General features: G+C 49.6%; 1 protein-coding gene across 1 annotated transcript in view; it reads left to right on the top strand.

The window, feature by feature from the left end:
- The window catches only part of LOC122383586 (kinesin-like protein Klp98A), a 103,927-nt gene that overhangs the window by 27,673 nt on the left and 58,102 nt on the right, over window positions 1-18,152 (top strand). Inside the window, exons 7-12 of the mRNA XM_043370162.1 lie at window positions 1,037-1,156; window positions 5,657-5,826; window positions 7,111-7,334; window positions 7,956-8,131; window positions 9,809-9,944; window positions 12,227-12,315. Coding sequence (XP_043226097.1) covers window positions 1,037-1,156; window positions 5,657-5,826; window positions 7,111-7,334; window positions 7,956-8,131; window positions 9,809-9,944; window positions 12,227-12,315 — 915 coding nt within the window. The remainder of the gene's footprint in view (window positions 1-1,036; window positions 1,157-5,656; window positions 5,827-7,110; window positions 7,335-7,955; window positions 8,132-9,808; window positions 9,945-12,226; window positions 12,316-18,152) is intronic.

Below are 18,152 nucleotides of genomic sequence, written 5' to 3'. Positions count from 1 at the left end.
CTAGAGATATACACCGAGCCGTTGAGAACACCAGCTACAGAAAGGTCTACAACGAGCAGGTGAGAACGTAGACTTCAGCCACCTGGAGATCACTGCGAGAAGATAATAACACCGAGGTAAGCTATGCGGAGACCTACAGCAAGCAGGTGAGACAGAGAAAATGCTGGTAACATAGTGAGATGGTGTGAGAGACTGCTGTTGAGTAAGTGAGAAGAGGCGAGTGATCAGATGACCAACCATCACATGTTTTACTTGTGAGGTGATAGTATGACTTTAATGGCGGCGGCCTCGACAGTCGCCACTAGAGGGCCGTGTTGTCGGGTGTCGGGAGGAGGGTCCTACTTATGTACTCAGCTTATGTAACTCCGGCCGCGCCTGGCAGCCATGCAATGTCGGTGTCGCCCGCATGACAGCATCCTCCACTGCAGTGGATGCAGGACGGTTATGCAACACTGGAAGGGAAGCCTGCTGGCCAGTGAACATATACGGGTTAATGGGTACTGATCTATCGAAGGATTGGCTATACATGGTTAATCGAGTGATGGAATTGAAGTGGCTAATACGGACATCAAGGCACTTGAAGTACAAAAGACTACCCCAGTTATACAGCTATTCATTTCCAATGTAATGTATGTTTTGCATTACAATATAATTTAGTGACCCTATGGATGGCTTGTCATTCTTGTACTTGTTTTGCTCTGTACTTACGAACAAACATTATAACATTGATATTTGCGAAGACTGTTTCGACTTCTTGAGTTGCTACGCAAAAGGTTTACGTTATTATATTTACATATCTAGGCGCCGCATCCCCGCCGCTTCCCCTTCAGCGTTTAAGCGCGTGATGCTATACCAACGTGTGTTGCCATGTCTCAACGTCAGTCGCCATGTCTCACCGAATGTATTCGCGTCTCTTCTCTCCATTGTCGTGTGGTGACCTGTCTCGTCGATTGATGCGTTTGTTTGTGCCTTGCCGTTTCTCGACTTGTCTCACCGTTTGGCTTTGCCTCACCGCCCGTATGTTCCGCTGCCACAGGTGAAGGACCTGCTACAGAAGCAGCAGAGTCACTCGCTGAGGGTGCGCGAGCACCCTCAGACTGGTCCTTACGTGGAGCAGCTCTCCAGGCACCTGGTCTCATCCTACTCGGATATATCGGTCAGTAAGCTGAGGGGCGGTCGGGGTCTGTCAGGGGTCCCACCAGGAACGGTTCTGGGTCCCACAGTTTGGGAATGTCATCGTGAGAAAGCGTCGTTTTACTGTTAGTTAACTGTGAGTGTGAATAGCTTTCTTCTCAATTTTGACGGAATGAATATCAGACGCTGGAGTGGTTTAAGCGATTCTGGAAATGTCTGCTACATTTTACCGTTTTTCTACCCTCGTTGAGCAGCATCAACGAATGCACTGTGACTACCAACGTTCAGCGCTGATACCCAGAGAGATCGCACCCAATCTTTCTCGCGAAACAATGCCAGTTGCCTCCCTGCTGGCCGCCAATCATCAATCATCTACAACCTCTAAATGCTAGGCATAAGCTCGATCTCAACTCCACAAAAACTGACAATGGTCGGATTCCAAGTTGGAACGGGATTCCGCTTGTGATATCCTATAGTAATTAGGTCGACGAACTGACGGCAGCCGGGCATAAGAGCAGACGAGAATAGACGGATGCTCGAAAGGACAGGCAGACAGACGCAGTTAAGTCACTGACAGGACGGCTGGGCTCGTTTTTCGCTGGTTATGCAAGCGAATCGTCGATATGTTTGGGTATATCGTCCCCGGCTGAGTATCTGGTATCGTTTGTGCCAAATACCGGCTGGCTCTGATGCGGCCGACGGTGGTCTGGTCTTGATGCTCAGACCGCGACTGACTCTGACTGAATCCCCGGCTAAACCGTTGACGTATTCCTCTGACTCTCATCCATATCCCGACTCAACTTGGTATTCCGGTCACAACTCCTGTTTTGTAACAGCTTCATGCTAGCACCCATTGCGGCTTGAACTACGGTCTGATAGTCTGACCATGAATATAAGTCTGCTCTTGACTCCACTCCCACTGCTACCTCCAAATGAAGCTCAAGCTCCAACTCCGAATATGACTCCTACTCTGACTCTGCCTGACTCCGAGGCTGACTGCAGTCCTCCTCTTAAGGACACTGAGACTGAGGAGCGAGTATCGCTCGATCGGTGATCGTCAGCCTTGTTTACCTCCGAATTTAGAGATATGTCGATAGGCGGCTATGAATAGGACACGATAGTCACCGGCGGCGTACTAAGCGGATATTCAGAGTCATCTCGATAGAAACACGAAGACAAATAAGAAGGTCCGCTTTCGATATGTGAAATCAGAAATAGACGGCGGTGGATTGGATGGAGCAAGGTTCAAACGTTTTTTTTTTTTTTTTTTGCGAAATGGCTAGAATTTTGACACACAAGTTATTTAATTCAGCGAAGCATTCCGGCGTATTTCATTTGTATTGTTGATTTGATTTTTGATTTTTGATGTTGATTGATTTGTATTAGGGGAGAGTGGGGCAAAGCGGCCACCCTAACGCTTCTCACGATGCCAACGCTTAATTTTTAAACTTGGAAAGATTCTTTCTATACCAATGTGATCCCTATTAAGTTGCCTTTTATTTCAACTGCGTTTTATTTCCAAAGGCGTTCACATATGGAAGATATTGACAAAACTTTAAACCTATGCATATTGGCCACTTTGCCCCATACCCTGGGGCAAAGCGGCCACCGGCGTCTTCCTAAGTCCCGATATGAGAAACAACATAGTTGCCTCGTGTACGACTAGGGTATTTGATGGTGACAAGGTTTAAGCGAGGATGGATGTTTACTTCATCATCTTCCACCTGTAGGTAAACAAAGAAAGGATTTTCATGAAAAAACATTTAATTGCATTATTTGGTAACTCATGCAACTGAAAAGTGGCCAAGATGAATGCATGACGACACATTTGAATATAAATAATGTTTTTTATCCAGATAGAAACAACTTATGGCCAATAGGGGGGTGGCCACTTTGCCCCGGCCGCTTTGCCCCGCGCATACCGTCCGAGACAAAAATATTCCAGCTTAGCTTTTAGTGGGGTAAAAAACATCAAAATTGGTAGAATGCATGTACGATAACCATGCAATGCTTGGACAAGAGCGCTTATAAAAATTCCAAACGGTTACGGAATAACAAAACATTTAAAAATTATAAACATAGTTGGTAACCTGGCAAGAAATGCTTTTCTGTGTTTCACAGAACAATGGTGATGGGCCTGAAACCCCGGTCTGGCTCATTCGAACGACCGTGAAGAGAAGTATAATTGGGAACCATAAATTGGAACTGACGCCAGCTATGAAGAGCTAAAACGATGGGTGGCCGCTTTGCCCCGGGTGGCCGCTTTGCCCCACTCTCCCCTACATTTCATATGTTGAGTCTCGTCTCCAAGCTGGCTACAAGTGTCTATGTCTCTTGATATACCTACGTTTCCTGTTAATTTCAACGATTTATTTAACCCTCGCCAGGCGAGGGCCTTTTCCATAACACGGACGGCCGGGGGGGGGGGGGTTGGTACGACCCCCCTGGCGATTGGCTCCTATGGCACTTAGAAACGCCAAATTTACAGGGTAGGTGGGTCCATAAGAGATTTCGCCCTGTGAAAGTTTAATGACTCTAAGTCAATATTTGAGGGGGGGGGGGGTATGAGTGCAAAATTTTTTGCTAAAACATGTCTAAAAGTTTTTCGCTTATAACTTTTTGCCTAGTAAAGATAGAGCAAAAATAAAAGCACCAGTGAACTCAGGACGTCCGTGCGCATCGAATGATGTACTTTGTTACTAATTAATTAACCCTCGCTGGCACAGGCCATTTTGCGTCCTTCAACGGCACAAGGGGGGGGGGGTTGGTACGACCCCCCTTGCGTTTGGCCCCTGATCGAGCTAGAGCTTCGCGGAAAAAACGAGCGTGTTGCCCGTCACGAGAAGAAGCCGATGATACCCAATTTTAAGGTCCTAGGTCATCGGGTGACCTTCCAGGTCAGGTCAATAACCCGAAAACCGGGGAAATCGGGACCTGTTAGAAAGTCGTAAAGTGTGGCTGCTGTATGGTTTTCCGGGGTGCTGATCACGAATATCGTGTTAGTTTTGATCAGAGATGATGTCTTTATGCATTTAGACCAGGTCGGGTCAGGTCAGGTCAGGTCAACCGGTAGGGGTTGTGACGGGTATTCGTAATACGTGTCAAGCGCCTCTGACAGCTTCGTAACATGTTACGAAGGCACCAAAATACTTCGTAAATGGTTGCTAAATTCGAATTCAGCTCCAAAAACTAGCCTAGAACCATGTAAAACTCGAAAAAGTGAACCGAGATCACGCGAGGTCACCAAGGGTCAATGACCTGACCTGACCTTCAGGTGACCTTGACACCCACCCTAATGTATGGGAGCAACATCAAATCACATGTTTGAACGTTTGAAACCACGAAAAGCTTGCAAACGCGCGGCTAATGCGAGCCGACATACGCCGAATCGCGATTCCGGCCAAACATGGTCTCGGAAAAGAGGTCACAGGTCAAAGGTCATTTGGGTCAGGGTCATGAAATTTTCATGGTAGGTGTAAAATTGATCAATGCGAGGGTACTGAAAGTTTCGTCGCGATCGGCCGCTTTTTACGCGAGTTATTCGCGAAAAACCTTGGGGGGGGGGGGGTGCATCAACCCCCTGTGCCGGTGAGGGTTAAAGTGAACTCTGGAATTCAGTTGCCGCTAAGCTAGTCCAATTTTCCCCTGACCTTGTACCGGTTTTTGTGACCTGGTGACCTGACCTAAAAGACTGGGACTTCAAATTTTCAGGATAGGTGTGAGAAGGCTGCCCCAGAGGGTTTGCCAAATTTGGCGGCGCTACGCGCCGCCGTTTTTACGTTATTTGCGAAAAACTTTAGGGGGATCAACCCCCCCTCGTCGGGCGAGGGTTAAGGTTACCGTCACATGGATAATATGACGTCTTACATGCTTTATTCAGGAGACTGATAGCATTTGGTGGTGTGAGAGAAGATTGTTCGACCCACACAAATGTTCTGCCCCTTTCCGGATGTAGCAATGGTTCTGTAACGTTCTCGTTCACCCCTCTGGGTGTGTATTTGTGAGAACTTGCTGTGCTCACCCGTGTTGTGTTAATCAATATTGGTGACTGATGTATGTGGTGTTGCGAAGTGTCTAGGCTGTGCGGTTACACGTTGTTTATGATGCTTTCACGTTTTGCTACGTTGACTGTATCGAGGGTTACTTTATTCCAGCCATTGGACTACTGGCTGAAGTTGGCAGTTTCGGAACAGGATGCGACTTCATTACGAAAATGAACAGATCCAATAACCAATAACCATGACAGTGACTGTGACTCTTAGAAGCTGTGTAATTGTGTTATAGCGAAGTAGTGATGCGTAGTAATTGTTTAGCATTACACTTGTATTTTGTGACTGTGTCTCCCAGAAGCTGTACATATTCTGTAACTGTATCTCGCATAAGCTGTATCGTGTAACTGTGACTATCTGTCAGATATTTTCGTTGTGTCGCTGTATTCTCTGTTCTAGATGACGTTGCTGTACAACTCCGATTGTCTTCAGAGGGCTGAAGCTGTGTAACTAACCGAATCTCTATCTTCCAGGAGCTGATTGAGCGCGGTAACACCCACCGAACCACGGCCAGTACGGGGATGAACGACACCAGCTCACGGAGTCACGCCATCTTTACCATCGGCTTCACACAGGCGGCGCTGGTGGAGGGCCTGCCCAGCGAGCGTACATCCAAAATCCATCTGGTCGACCTGGCCGGCAGGTAGGAGCGCGCCGGTTCGGGGAGGGGTGGTCTGGTGTGGTTGTGAGGGAATGGGGGGGGGGGGAGCGTGTCTATGTGTAAGGGGGTGATGGGAGGTGGTAGAGGCTATCGGTGTTTTGTAATCAATTGATACGAAAGGCTGGTGGAATCATTCTTAGTGCGATCAACACGAGGAAAGGAAACGTTACCAACAGGATTTGAAATAAAGGCTTGTTACAAGCGAGCGAGCGCAGCGAGCGAAGTGAGTCTTTTCAATATAACGGAAAAATCTCAGTATGAGCGGCCCGGCCCGGCCCGGCCTGTAACGCTTTTGAGAGGCTTATATCTCAGCAACCGCTAGACCGATTGGCATGCGGTCTTTTTTGCTGGGTAGCCCCATCCCTTCTACCCCGTAATTGACTACTTTTGATACATCTCAGTGACCGTCGTGGCACGTGCCACGTGAAAAGCCAAGGGTGTTCCAGCTGTTTTGCAAAAGTAGTGATTTTGAAAGGCTCATATCTCAGCAGCCGCTTGGGCGATTGACTTGCGGTAATTTTTGTAGGGTAGCAGTATCCCTTCTACCAAAAATAGGATACTCTCGGTGCATGTGGGTCACCCCCATTGCACGTGCAAAATACAACAATAAGAGGTGTCAAATTTGTTCCCATTTCAGTAACTCGGTAATTACTGGTGCGATTTCGCTGAAACTTGGCATACAGGTAGGCACCCACCAGGCAATGCATTCCCATGTGTTGCGGTTAAGGTGCTACTGCACGTGCGCACGTGCAGGGGGCTCTTCCAGATCTCGAGAACGGCTGGGCCGATTGCGCTCAAATTTGGTACACGGTTGGGGACCATTTAGTCATTTAGTAGGGTGCCGTGCAAAAGTCAGTTTGGACCCCGTTTGCACGTGCGCACGTGCAGAATGCCGCTTCCAGATCGCAGGAACGGCTGGGCCGATTGCGTTCAAATTTGGTACACCGCTAGCGACCGGTTAGAAGGGTGCCTTGCACAAGTCCGTTGGAATTATGTACCCTCTCGCCCTTCCGCACGTGCAGGGCTCCTATCTCGCTCGCTCGTTCTTCGCCCAAAAGGCGTTTTACTGGTAGTATTATCCGTGCTTTGTATTTTTACACCTTTTGTATAGCTCAGACGGCTTATGCTCTTTTCATCTGATTATTGCAGAACATTAACCGTAACGTAGCTGTGTTACATACCAGTTACACCTCTTACATGATTGACCTGCTACACCCGCTATCACACCTCCCGCTGACCTCTCACCCTACCTCTCTCCTCCATCAGTGAACGTGCCAAGGCAACGGGCGCCACTGGCTGCCGTTTGCGGGAGGGCGCACACATCAACAAGTCTCTGGTGACACTCGGCTCTGTGATCTCGGCACTGGCGGAGGCCGGTCACCGTCACACCCCGGGCGGACGCACCCCGTTCGTGCCCTACCGAGACTCGACACTGACCTGGCTGCTCAAGGACAGTCTCGGTGGTAACGCCAAGACGGTTATGATTGCCGGTGAGTGAGTGAGGGAGGGGAAGGGGCAGTAATGGGCAATACTAGCCACGGCAATAATAGCCACGACTGATTGTGGACTGCCTGCAAATGTAATACATACATACATGCATACATACATACATACATACATACATACATATATATATATATATATATATATATATATATATATATATATATATATATATATATATATATATATATATATATATATATATATATATATATATATATATATATATATATATATATATATATATATATATATATATATATATATATATACATACATACATACATACATGCATACATACATACATACATACATACATACATACATACATACATACATACATACATACATACATACAAGGGTGGAGAGGTGTCTAGGCGAATGTCAGTGATCGGAGAGGGCGCTGAGGCTTATAGAGGCTAGTTCTTACTTCTGATGGTTGGTGAATGCTGCTCGATATTGACTACTTCATGCATTTTTGATGATTTGAAATTGAGCAAATATTATTGTTTTATATCACAGCGGTAATGTCTATCTTTGTCTCTTTTCATCCGTATATTCATCGATCCAACTGACGAGTCCGTTCCTCCTTCCCCCCCCCCCCTCAGCCATCTCCCCGGCCGACGTGAACTACGGTGAGACGCTCAGCACGCTGCGGTACGCCCACCGCGCCAAGTCCATCCTCAACAAGCCGACAGTGAACGAGGACCGCAACGTGCAGTTGATCCGCGAGCTGCGGCAGGAGATTGCCCGACTGAGGGCGCTCATCGAGGGCGCTGGAGAGGTCAGTATCCGGGCGGCGGGCACTCGTTGAGGGCGCCGGAGAGGTCAGTATTAGAGATGTCAATCGGATACCAACTTTTTGGTATACCGATACCAAACCGATACCAACTTGGTATTTGGTATTTCAATCCTAGTGTGTTTGGTATTTTGTTGGTATTATGAACCCTTACTAATGTATAAGAGGCTCAGAAATTGGTAAAAAGTTGGTATTTCCCTCATCTTTCAAAGTTGGTTCGGTTTCGGTATTTTCCCACGGGTTTGGTTGGTATTTGGTTTGGTATCGGTATTCCGATTTTCTGTAATTGACATCACTAGTCAGTATATAGCGGGCGGGGTGGTACTGAGGGAGGGGCGGTGCCGGGTAGGCTAGGCTAGACGGTGCCGGAAAAGTTAGTATGTGAACAATCACGCTACTGACGATTAGATGATCCTCAGATGTTCACAGTGTCAGGAGAGGTCACTTTTGGCACAATACTTCGTTTACGGGTCGTTTGGACTGGGAGTGCTTGGAGCCGTAGAGGGCGCTCCTGTACAAGTGATAGCGATGCTTGTTGAGAACAGTAACTACAGAGAGCGATGCATCGGCGTTATAGAGGTCGCTGAGGTAGGGAGGCTGCTTAATGCCCGTCGCATGGCTGCTCTGAGTCTGTCAGGTTTGTTTAAATCTTCCCGGGACATCGGTGTATTATCAAGTGGAAGCTGTTGAATCCGCTCTCCGATTTCGATCAATCACACGCGATGTGAAATTGTTGTTGGTTGAGGGTCCATAGCAATTACCTTTCCTTCTCAGGAGTATCAATATTATTCAGCGATGATTGTAGAAGCGTAAAAATTGTTTTTGATATCGGCACCCGTGGTGAAACAATGCGTGCTTAGCGGCAGCATATTTATCGATATATTAGACATTTGTATTTGTAGTTTAACACGATGTCCACCAGATTGATAATTTCATATAATATTATGTGCGAGGTGGCGCGTTTTGGTCGTAGTTCCTAATGCTATTTGCTGCTGCAATCGCAGAAACTCACACTGCATATTGTGTGCAGAGCACGTTACCGGGAAGCAGGTTCCGGGTGTTATATAACGGCGTGAAGCTCCAGATTGAGACGACTCAGGATGCCCGTGACTTGAATAAGCCGACATTCGAACTGCGCGACGGCGTGTGAATGTTTCAGGGCGCAGCGTGAAAATGTTCGCATGCTTGTTCCCAAACTGCGAGGTGAAGTATCCATGCTGTGATGTTCGTGAACTTTATGCTCCGTGACATGAGCATTGTTGTAGTTGGCTCTGCGAGCTTTACGGTAGTGCTTCATGCTCCGGTATATTTGGGTAACTAAGCTAACCAGTCCCTCTCCCAGGTAACCGTGGACTAGGGAGCATACTTTTAAAAATATCACAACCGCACCGCTTCTCTTCACCTGCAGCTCCCACGGACTGGAGCTGACTGAAAAAGAAACTCATCCCTCCCCATAGTAGGTGACTGGCTCTGACCTGACGCGTCTGTGTCCTCTCCACGGTCGTCCCGGGCCCTGACCTGCCCCTATCCTATTTTAGCCGCCTCGGGCTATGATCCGCCCTGTCCACAGCACCCTCAGACCCTGAATTTGATAGACCCTCTCTACCTTCCCACATTCCCCGCGGGCCCGGGAGCTGATGGACCCTCTCTACTTTTCCACAGTCGCCTCGGGCGCTGGAGTTGATACAAGAGAAGGAGGCCCGGGCGGACGAGATGACCAACCAGTGGATGGAGGGCTGGCGGGAGACACAGAAGATCCTTCAGGAGCAGCAGACACTCGGACTGAGAAAGTCGGGAGGTGAGAGGACGCACGACAGCAGCCAATGACAGTCGGAGTAATCTACTTTTTGGATGTGTCGTGAACGTCGTTTGGTCGATTGGAAGATATGATGAGGCAGAGTAATGTCATCAACTCCCACGCATGCTCTTCTTACATTCTCGTAATGTGACTCAGTACTTTGAGGTTTAGATGAGAATATTTTGTTGGAATCCTAAGAAACGTTGCATCACGGGATTCTCGTAATTGAAACTGTGTCTGAGGACCTAAGGCTTAGACTGTATAAAAGGAGATGTAAACCGCCGTGAGTGACATTGGTTGCTTCACATTGTTCCAAAAAGTTAGCACAATAGTATGAACTTAAGGCCCCGCATAAATACGTGACTCGTTGAATCTTCCATATGGATGCATGCCATCGTCGAATTCAATTCTGGCCCAGGCTAACAGTCTAGTCAAAACCTCCAAAATAGATCGGCGCTCCGCCTGGTTCGTGGCGCTCGCTAGCGGCGTAAATCATCGTTTTATTTTCATTGTCTCCGAACGTCGCCCGTTTTCCGTGCAGTGCAGTGCTCTGAACTAGCGGCTCTCGGCGGGCCCATTCAGCGGACCGCTTTGTTCCTCGGTTCCAGCTCGTCTCATTATCTTGGGAAGGGCTGTGCTGGGACGAGCTTCATTGGGTCCCCGGTGACGCAATTTCCTGGGATTGGGGAAGCAGGGAGGGGAGGCGTGGGACTAGTCGGGGACGCAGCCTCCAACACGCCAGCAGCTTCACTCAGTCAATCTCCAAGCTCTGGAAGCTCCCGATGCCGTCCCTCTGTAGTGGTGGTGGTGGGAGTGGGGGGGGGGGAGATGTGGGACCGGTTGGGCACAGAGCCCCCAACACGCCAGCTTCACTCAGCTGATCGCCTAGCCTCGGGGGATCCGCCAACCCATTGTCGGAGCTCCGGACCACTGGTAAAATGAAATAGAGGATGCTTTTAGGTGTATTGCTGCCCAGTCCCGGCTGTATGTCGCAGATGGAGAAACTGAGCTGTGTGGATTCAGGAAGGATTGGCAACCGGACCTTACAAAGGACGTCAAAACCATATGCTTTGTTCCTTTTGATTATATTGTTACATTTGTTATCGCTTTGAAGTCGTTTTTCAGTTGCTCAATTTTACAACGAAATAGAAACTTAACCTTCATTTCTGATTGCTTTATTTCCTCTGCTGTACCATCGTTTTTACTGTAGCCATAACTGAAGTATCGAGCGAACATATGTCGGGATCCGTGACAGTGCAATAGGGCTGTCAGCAGCCGTCCTGTTGGCGTTTTGAGCACGTCAGGCGGGTGTGCAGCTGGTGACTGTCGATGAGGTTCTATTGGGACCCCGACCGATCGCCGGACTGACTGGGATTGTAATATGTTATCCGTGATCCGTGTTCCGTGATCCGAGGCTCGTGATCCGTGATTGATGGCGGTAATCCTGACCATGATCGTCTCTGTGGTCCACACCAAGAATGCTTCGTTTCTATTGCTGAAACTGCACTCATCATTTTGTTCCATTGTCACGATGCAAACCCGTCACGTTCATTCGTGATTGTGATTCAGTACCGTGAACCATAACCAGGACTGGGTGTGGGTCCGGTCCTTCTGTGGCAATTCATTGGGCACCATGATCATAATCGGTTGCTGTTTTTGTTCACCATTGTGACCGTGACTCATGCCGTGATCATGACTCGTAACCCATTATCTGCGGAAGCGGCCATGACCCTTTCCTATGACTTAGCGCTATAATTCGTGTACATTGTACACTCCGTGACCTTGTAACATGATTGCGACTTTGATCTTTAACCCAGGACCGTCACCCATGATCCATGACCGCAACCCGTGTCTAAGACACTGAAACATGCTCCTGGGCTCTATTGACTATCAGACTGTGATTGATTATCGATGGGACGGTCACTGCGGTAATGTGTGCGACTCTGGTCCGGTCAGTGTCCATTTGTCACTGTCAGCGGACTGCTGGCCGTTATAGCTGTGTGGTTGCGAGTCTGCTTAAGACACTGAGGATGGTGTGTCTGTGTCTCAAATGACGTTTGTAGACACTGTCTGCGTCTACGTCAGTGCCTGAAATCACGTCTGAAGCAGTGACTGTTTTTGTGTGGGCAGTGACCGTCTGAGCAGTTACTTGAGATCATGCCTTGAGGCGCTGCTGGTGTCTATAGGCGCGGCTGTAGGGGCGTGACTGCGACTGACTGGGGCGTTCTATAGGCGCGGCTGTACGGGCGTGACTGCGACTGACTGGGGCGTATTCCTTTCAGTGGGCGTGGTGCTGGACTCGGACCGCCCTCACCTCATTGGTATTGACGACGACCTGACTAGCACGGGCATCACGCTCTACCAGCTGAAGGTAAGGAATCAGCTGCAGTTAGCGTTGCGCATTAAATCCCCTGATAATACGGGGAAGCAAACTGGCCAGTACGGGCAATATTCTACCAGCTTGTGGTAAGTGACAGTCATCACCACAGCGCGAGCCCTCTGGTAGTTCAAGACTGAGGAACGGTGCTTCAAATGATCACACCGGGGATGGCACTTTACTTACCAAATAAGGCGAAAGGGTCTTATTCCACTCTGGGTGGAACCCTCTGCTTGAAACCTCTGGTAATGCAAGACTGTGGATTGTGGAGTGTGGAATGATGATCGAAGTGATCACACTGGCAATGACACTTTACCAAGACAAGGTCAGAAATTCATTTCATTCCGCCTTGGACCCCCGGTAATGTAAAACACTTTCCTTGAAATTCGTCTGCACCAGCCATACCCTAGAAACCTATCTCCCTGTGGTATATTGGCTCTGGCCGGGTCTGGACGGCACGGGTAGCATTCCGCTGGGACGGCCGGCCGGCCAACCACGGCCAATCTGTTGGCTGGGCGGACATGTCTGCAGCTCACGGCACGTGTAGCGAGCCGCCCGGGCCGCCGCACCCGCTCGGCCGGAACTCGTAAATCGTGCGCCGGTCAGTAGCCAGCAATAGGTCGGGTCGGTGTGCCCGCCGGACCGACAGCCGGACAGGTATTTGTGGCGAGCGGGGACTGGGGAGTGAGAATGGCGGCGTGTGGCTTATTTGTAGCTAGCCGGGAAGATTAAGTGTGACACTGTTTTGTAGCGAGCCGGAAGGACTGTATGGTGGTGTGCAGATTATTTGTAGGTAGCTGCGAGGGCTGGGTGTGACGCTCTTTTGTGACGAGCCGGGAGGACTGGGTATGATGGCGTGCGGCTTATTTCTTATGAGCTGGGGAGGCCTGATGGTGGCGGATTGGTATTAAAGTCTTCCTGACGACTACCAGGGAGTCTCTGCGGACCATGCCATATGTTGATCGCGACTTTTGCGTTTTTTTTTTTTTCTGAAGTGTGAGAAATTTATGCAATATCTACCATCAAAACCGTAGGCGGCTTGGCTGCAGCATGCGAGGACTTAATATATCTGGAACGTTTTCATAAATCGTTTCCATTCGGCCCCAAATTAAAACCATAATTTAGCGACATCTCCTTATGGACTTGCCGATAGTCTCAGCTTCGCCAGAACTCGCCGCCGGAAAATAATGTAATCTGGCTTCGTTTGAAATTAGCGCTCTGTTGATGTGATCCAATCAGTATATATGACCGACTCGAATTACCGGCTTTCGGCTGGGTCCCATCCGGGCATGTCCCAATAAGGAGAAACATGCGCATTTATCGCATGGATGTGAGCGAATTCTTCCTCATCCCATTTGCCTGTCCTTGCATTTGTATGGAAGTTGTATGAAATGGCTATGCTGTTTGCCCTGATGAGTAGCAATGGCTCGTGATCAACAGACGAACTAAAAATCATTTTGGGAATGCGTGGTGCCTTCCTCTGATAGCTACGCGAACAAAATCACAAGTTTACTGGCGTTTCTCTGTAGATCGTGTCACTCGTAGCTCGCAAACGCTGTTTTTTTCTGAACTGGGAGAAATTGACGTTAGTATCCAGCGGATTAACTTCACGCCTGACTTTGTTCATGATACTGATGTATCCCGCCGCCCGGCAACCGCGGCTGGCTGATGGGGTTCACTTTAGGCCTTCGAACTACTTTATGACTTAGATACTCTAAAACTGCCCATTCAATCGGCCATTGCACCTAATAATGGTGATTAAGACCGCGCCTGTGGGAGAGGCGTTAGCGACAACTTGCATGTGTGCGTCTGGCTAGTATGCGATGTGCGCATTCATAGTGCGGCGGGACGACGCTATGTGAGCTGTGCCAGGGCAGACGACGGGGGTGGTACGTGCCAATCGGGTCCTTTGAGACATACGCCCCCGGTCGGTGGTGAGTGAATACATTCATTCGCGTGGACAATGCTGCCCAGGTGAATCAGCCGTGGACAACTCAGTGGTGTTACTGGGCCCTAGAAATAGACTGCTTGTCTGTTGCTAAGCTGGTTTGCTGATTGGAATAGTTCTACCCTGTTCAAATCCTATGTTTAGCTTCACAGAGGTCACAAAGTTCTGACTAGTGCCGTCGTTCGGCTGATTGACGTCGGTTAAATGCATCTCGGAGATGGTCTATGCATTGATCGCCGTTGACTGCCATTCCGCTGGGCTTCTCTCTACGGCCATCCCGTGCAGTGTCTCAATCAGTGGCTGGAATGAGTTCGGGTCTCCATGGCTGTCCGCTCGATATACCTCAGCGGCACGGGCCGTTTGGGTCGCGGTAATGTCGCGGAGACCCGTTATACCGTTCGATATGACCATGGCCGCACAGAGTCGATCCACCGAGCTCGCTGTTCCGGCCGACCCCCGAGATTGCACGACCGCATCATGGCCGCGGCGGGCCGGCGACTTAATTAACGCCGCGCTCGGACGGAACGTCTTCATACGGCCGGCGGCGGGCGGCACGTCAGGATGACGGATTGATGCCGGTGTGACGCCGAGTTGCGGGCGGCGGGCACGTCAGGATGACGTATTGATGCCGGTGTGACGCCGAGCTGCTGCAGGCGGACACATCAGGATGACGTATTGATGCCGGTGTGACGCCGAGTTGCGGGCGGCGGGCACATCAGGATGACGTATTGATGCCGGTGTGACGCCGAGTTGCGGGCGGCGGGCACGTCAGGATGACGTATTGATGCCGGTGTGACGCCGAGTTGCGGGCGGCGGGCACATCAGGATGACGTATTGATGCCGGTGTGACGCCGAGTTGCGGGCGGCGGGCACGTCAGGATGACGTATTGATGCCGGTGTGACGCCGTGGTTTGCTGGGGAGCGGTGATACGGCTTCAGTGGCTCCCTGTAACCTCCCTGCTGCAGACAATCCGGGTCAGCACCTGGCTTGTTCTATGATTGCCCGTGAACAAACGAACAACGGACAATACACGGCTCTTGGCTAATGTCACAACGCTAAAAGTCACTGACATAAGCAATCTAACGAGATTATTATATGTCAAAAGGCCAGTGCGAAAACTGAAATGCTGCACGGAGCGTAATGAGTTTTCTGCTCACAAAAAGTCTGGTTTTCTGCTGACAAAGGATCACAGCAACGACCTCCGGTGTCATTGACACGTCTGCTCGATTTTATAGATTTCGCTTGTCACCACGTCGGCAGAAGGATGACCGCTGTCGGCCAGAAGCAGGTTTCCTCTGAATCTGTAGGCCTCTGGTGAACTAGCACGGTTAAGTCGGTGCCCGACTTCGTCTCCGGGCCACGCAGGATCGCAGCCCTTCAACTCAACGGGGCACGTGCTGACAATATCGGCCCAGCGCGTGACCGAGGCGCTCGTAATCTTTGGCCAGTGAGCGGATAACTGTGGATTAAACGCTTTATCCCGTGTAGCAAGTGCTGGGTAGAACTGGCACTCTGTTTCAGGCGGACGGGGAGCGACTGGGCAGCGTGCCCTGTTGTTGAATCGCGCCCGAGTGGCTGGTCCAGAAGGTCAAGGTCTGACCCATAAACCAGTAAGCTTCCATCTGTGATCAGTGGCAGTGTCGCTATAACCTGCTCAAGTGTTCTTTCAGAGGAACGATGTCCGCCCTTGTCGGCTGGGTACCTCAAGTTAGATTACGGCTTTTGGATGCTTTACGAAGTGCACGCCAGGCGTATCGATTAAATATGACTAGTGCTGAGAGCTGAGGGCATTCCACGCGGCAATACATAAAGTTCAATTAATTTTTTACCGATTGAACGGTGCGGTGGTATAAAACGGTTGGTAATGGACGAGGAGGTAACTATGTGGTTTCATTGGCTTAGAGTGGATTGGTCAGATTGGTTGGATGCTTGGATTTCGGGGACCTGGCGCATTGGAGGCTGGCAGAGCTCAGTTCAGCTTTCTCAGATCAGCTCCTGCTCAGCTATCTCAGATGAGCTCAGGCTAGTTTAGCTCAGCTGTGTCAGTCGTTCATTCTAGTTCAGCTCAGCTAAGATCAGATTTGGCTGAGTTCAGTGCAAATAAGACAAGAGCACGGCTTGCATCATGAGAGCGCACTCGTTTCTTGCAGGTGGAACGGTGCCAGCGTCGAAACGCTGCAATAGCGGATTGGGCTTCAGAAGTATTCTGAGAGAGTTAGACGCTCAGCGCACATTACGTTGTACACTTGTCATATTAATGCTTTCTTACAGGGTCTCAGAACCAACTTGTCGCCTTATTGACTTAGGTCTGTCATTGATTATTCGGCCACACCTCTGGGAAAATCTTTGTAGCTGGTAGATGATAATCCGCTAAGGTGTCTGGTAATAAACTGTTATCCCTGTTGTTAACGAGGGACACTAAGCCATGCTTCTTCATTAACACTTTGATTGAAATACTGCTATCCACATCGATGTTCAATAAATTGTAGGAAACGTTCATAGAGCGTGCAATGTGCATGTAGCGGAATGCATAAAATCCACACATGTTAGGCGTATTCAATTTAGCAGTAGTCATTGCGCATTGCCGCCATTACAGTGGACTGCAAACTAACTACATGCTTCTGTTGATTAACCTAATTAATTATCGCTGTGTCAGTAGCTACTGGCTGCGCTGCAGGACTTATTGGTTGCATAAGAGTCTCTGCAACTGCCCAGCTACTAGCTACTTTAGCACTAGCTGAAGTGGCGTGGCTTGGAATGCTGTTTGCTACTTAGGTCACGTACCGCCCGTATTTCAAAGCAGCAGGCTCCTGCAGTCTGCTCCAATAGCTCAGTCGGGCAGAGCTCTGAACTGTTAGGCTGATCGCCAGCGAGGCTGGGCTCCAGTCGTTTTGGCGGGCACTTTTTTGATGGGGTCTAGTGAGTAGTGAGTAGCAGCGATGGTGCTTCAGGGCTGATAGAATAAATTAGTTTTTGTTCGCCCCGACTTTTAGACGCATTGGCGGGGGTGCAGTGAGAAGGTGTAGTGAGCATATGTATTGGACTATTTGACCCTTGTTACTGTAACCAATTCTTGCCTCAACATCACACGCCGGCTAGTTCCTTGACCAAGGGCAGATATGCCCAGTGGCAGTATCATCTGTATTGCGTTGCCATTACAGTATAGTTTGACGTCGTAGGACCACTGGCGGTCGCAGCCGCTAGCAAAAGGGGGGGGGGCCAAAGTCACACTCGCGTGACATAACATTTATCCGTCACCGGGAGGGGGGGGGGGGGGGGTGATCGGCTAATTTTTTACGTCCACGAGGTGCCGCGCAGTTGGCATTACTTATGCTTCATCCATCTGATTCTTGCGTGAAATCTTTAAGCTCAATTTAAGGCAAAATCACCAGTTCCATTTCCCGTCCCACGGTGTTTCCACCGGTCGGCCCACTGCACCATGACGACGGATCGGTGTAGCATAGGTATACTGGAAGGTCAGGCACGCGGATTCATGACCTTACCACTATAAAACAATTCGGAAAAGTACAGATACCTCTTGCTTTGAACAAGCATGTGAAACCCAGAGAGCATTTTCAGACTATGACATTTACCTACCCATATAGGTAACATACCTAGTTGTGTGGCGGCGGGAGAGAGTAGGTACACCGACCTCTGGAGACCCCCCACAGGTTCCGAGCTTTCAAAATTGGCATCTGAGGGCCGCGCGCGACTCCTGCGGGGCTTCGCAACGGCTCTATTGGGGCTCACTCAACCTGCCTAGTCTTACTGCTAAAAAGACTGGCCCTGAGCGCTAAGGACTTCATCAGTCTCTGCCAGCCCCAGGACCCACACCGGATCATGGGGTCCCGACGTCGAAATATGAGGGAATCTGAGCCGGAC

Source organism: Amphibalanus amphitrite, unplaced genomic scaffold (genome assembly GCF_019059575.1).
Source record: "Amphibalanus amphitrite isolate SeventyFive unplaced genomic scaffold, NRLGWU_Aamphi_draft 000168F_arrow, whole genome shotgun sequence".
Classification (NCBI taxonomy): Eukaryota; Metazoa; Arthropoda; class Thecostraca; order Balanomorpha; family Balanidae; genus Amphibalanus; species Amphibalanus amphitrite.
Note: the sequence above shows the minus strand (reverse complement) of the source record. Positions and strands in the feature narration are given on the sequence as shown.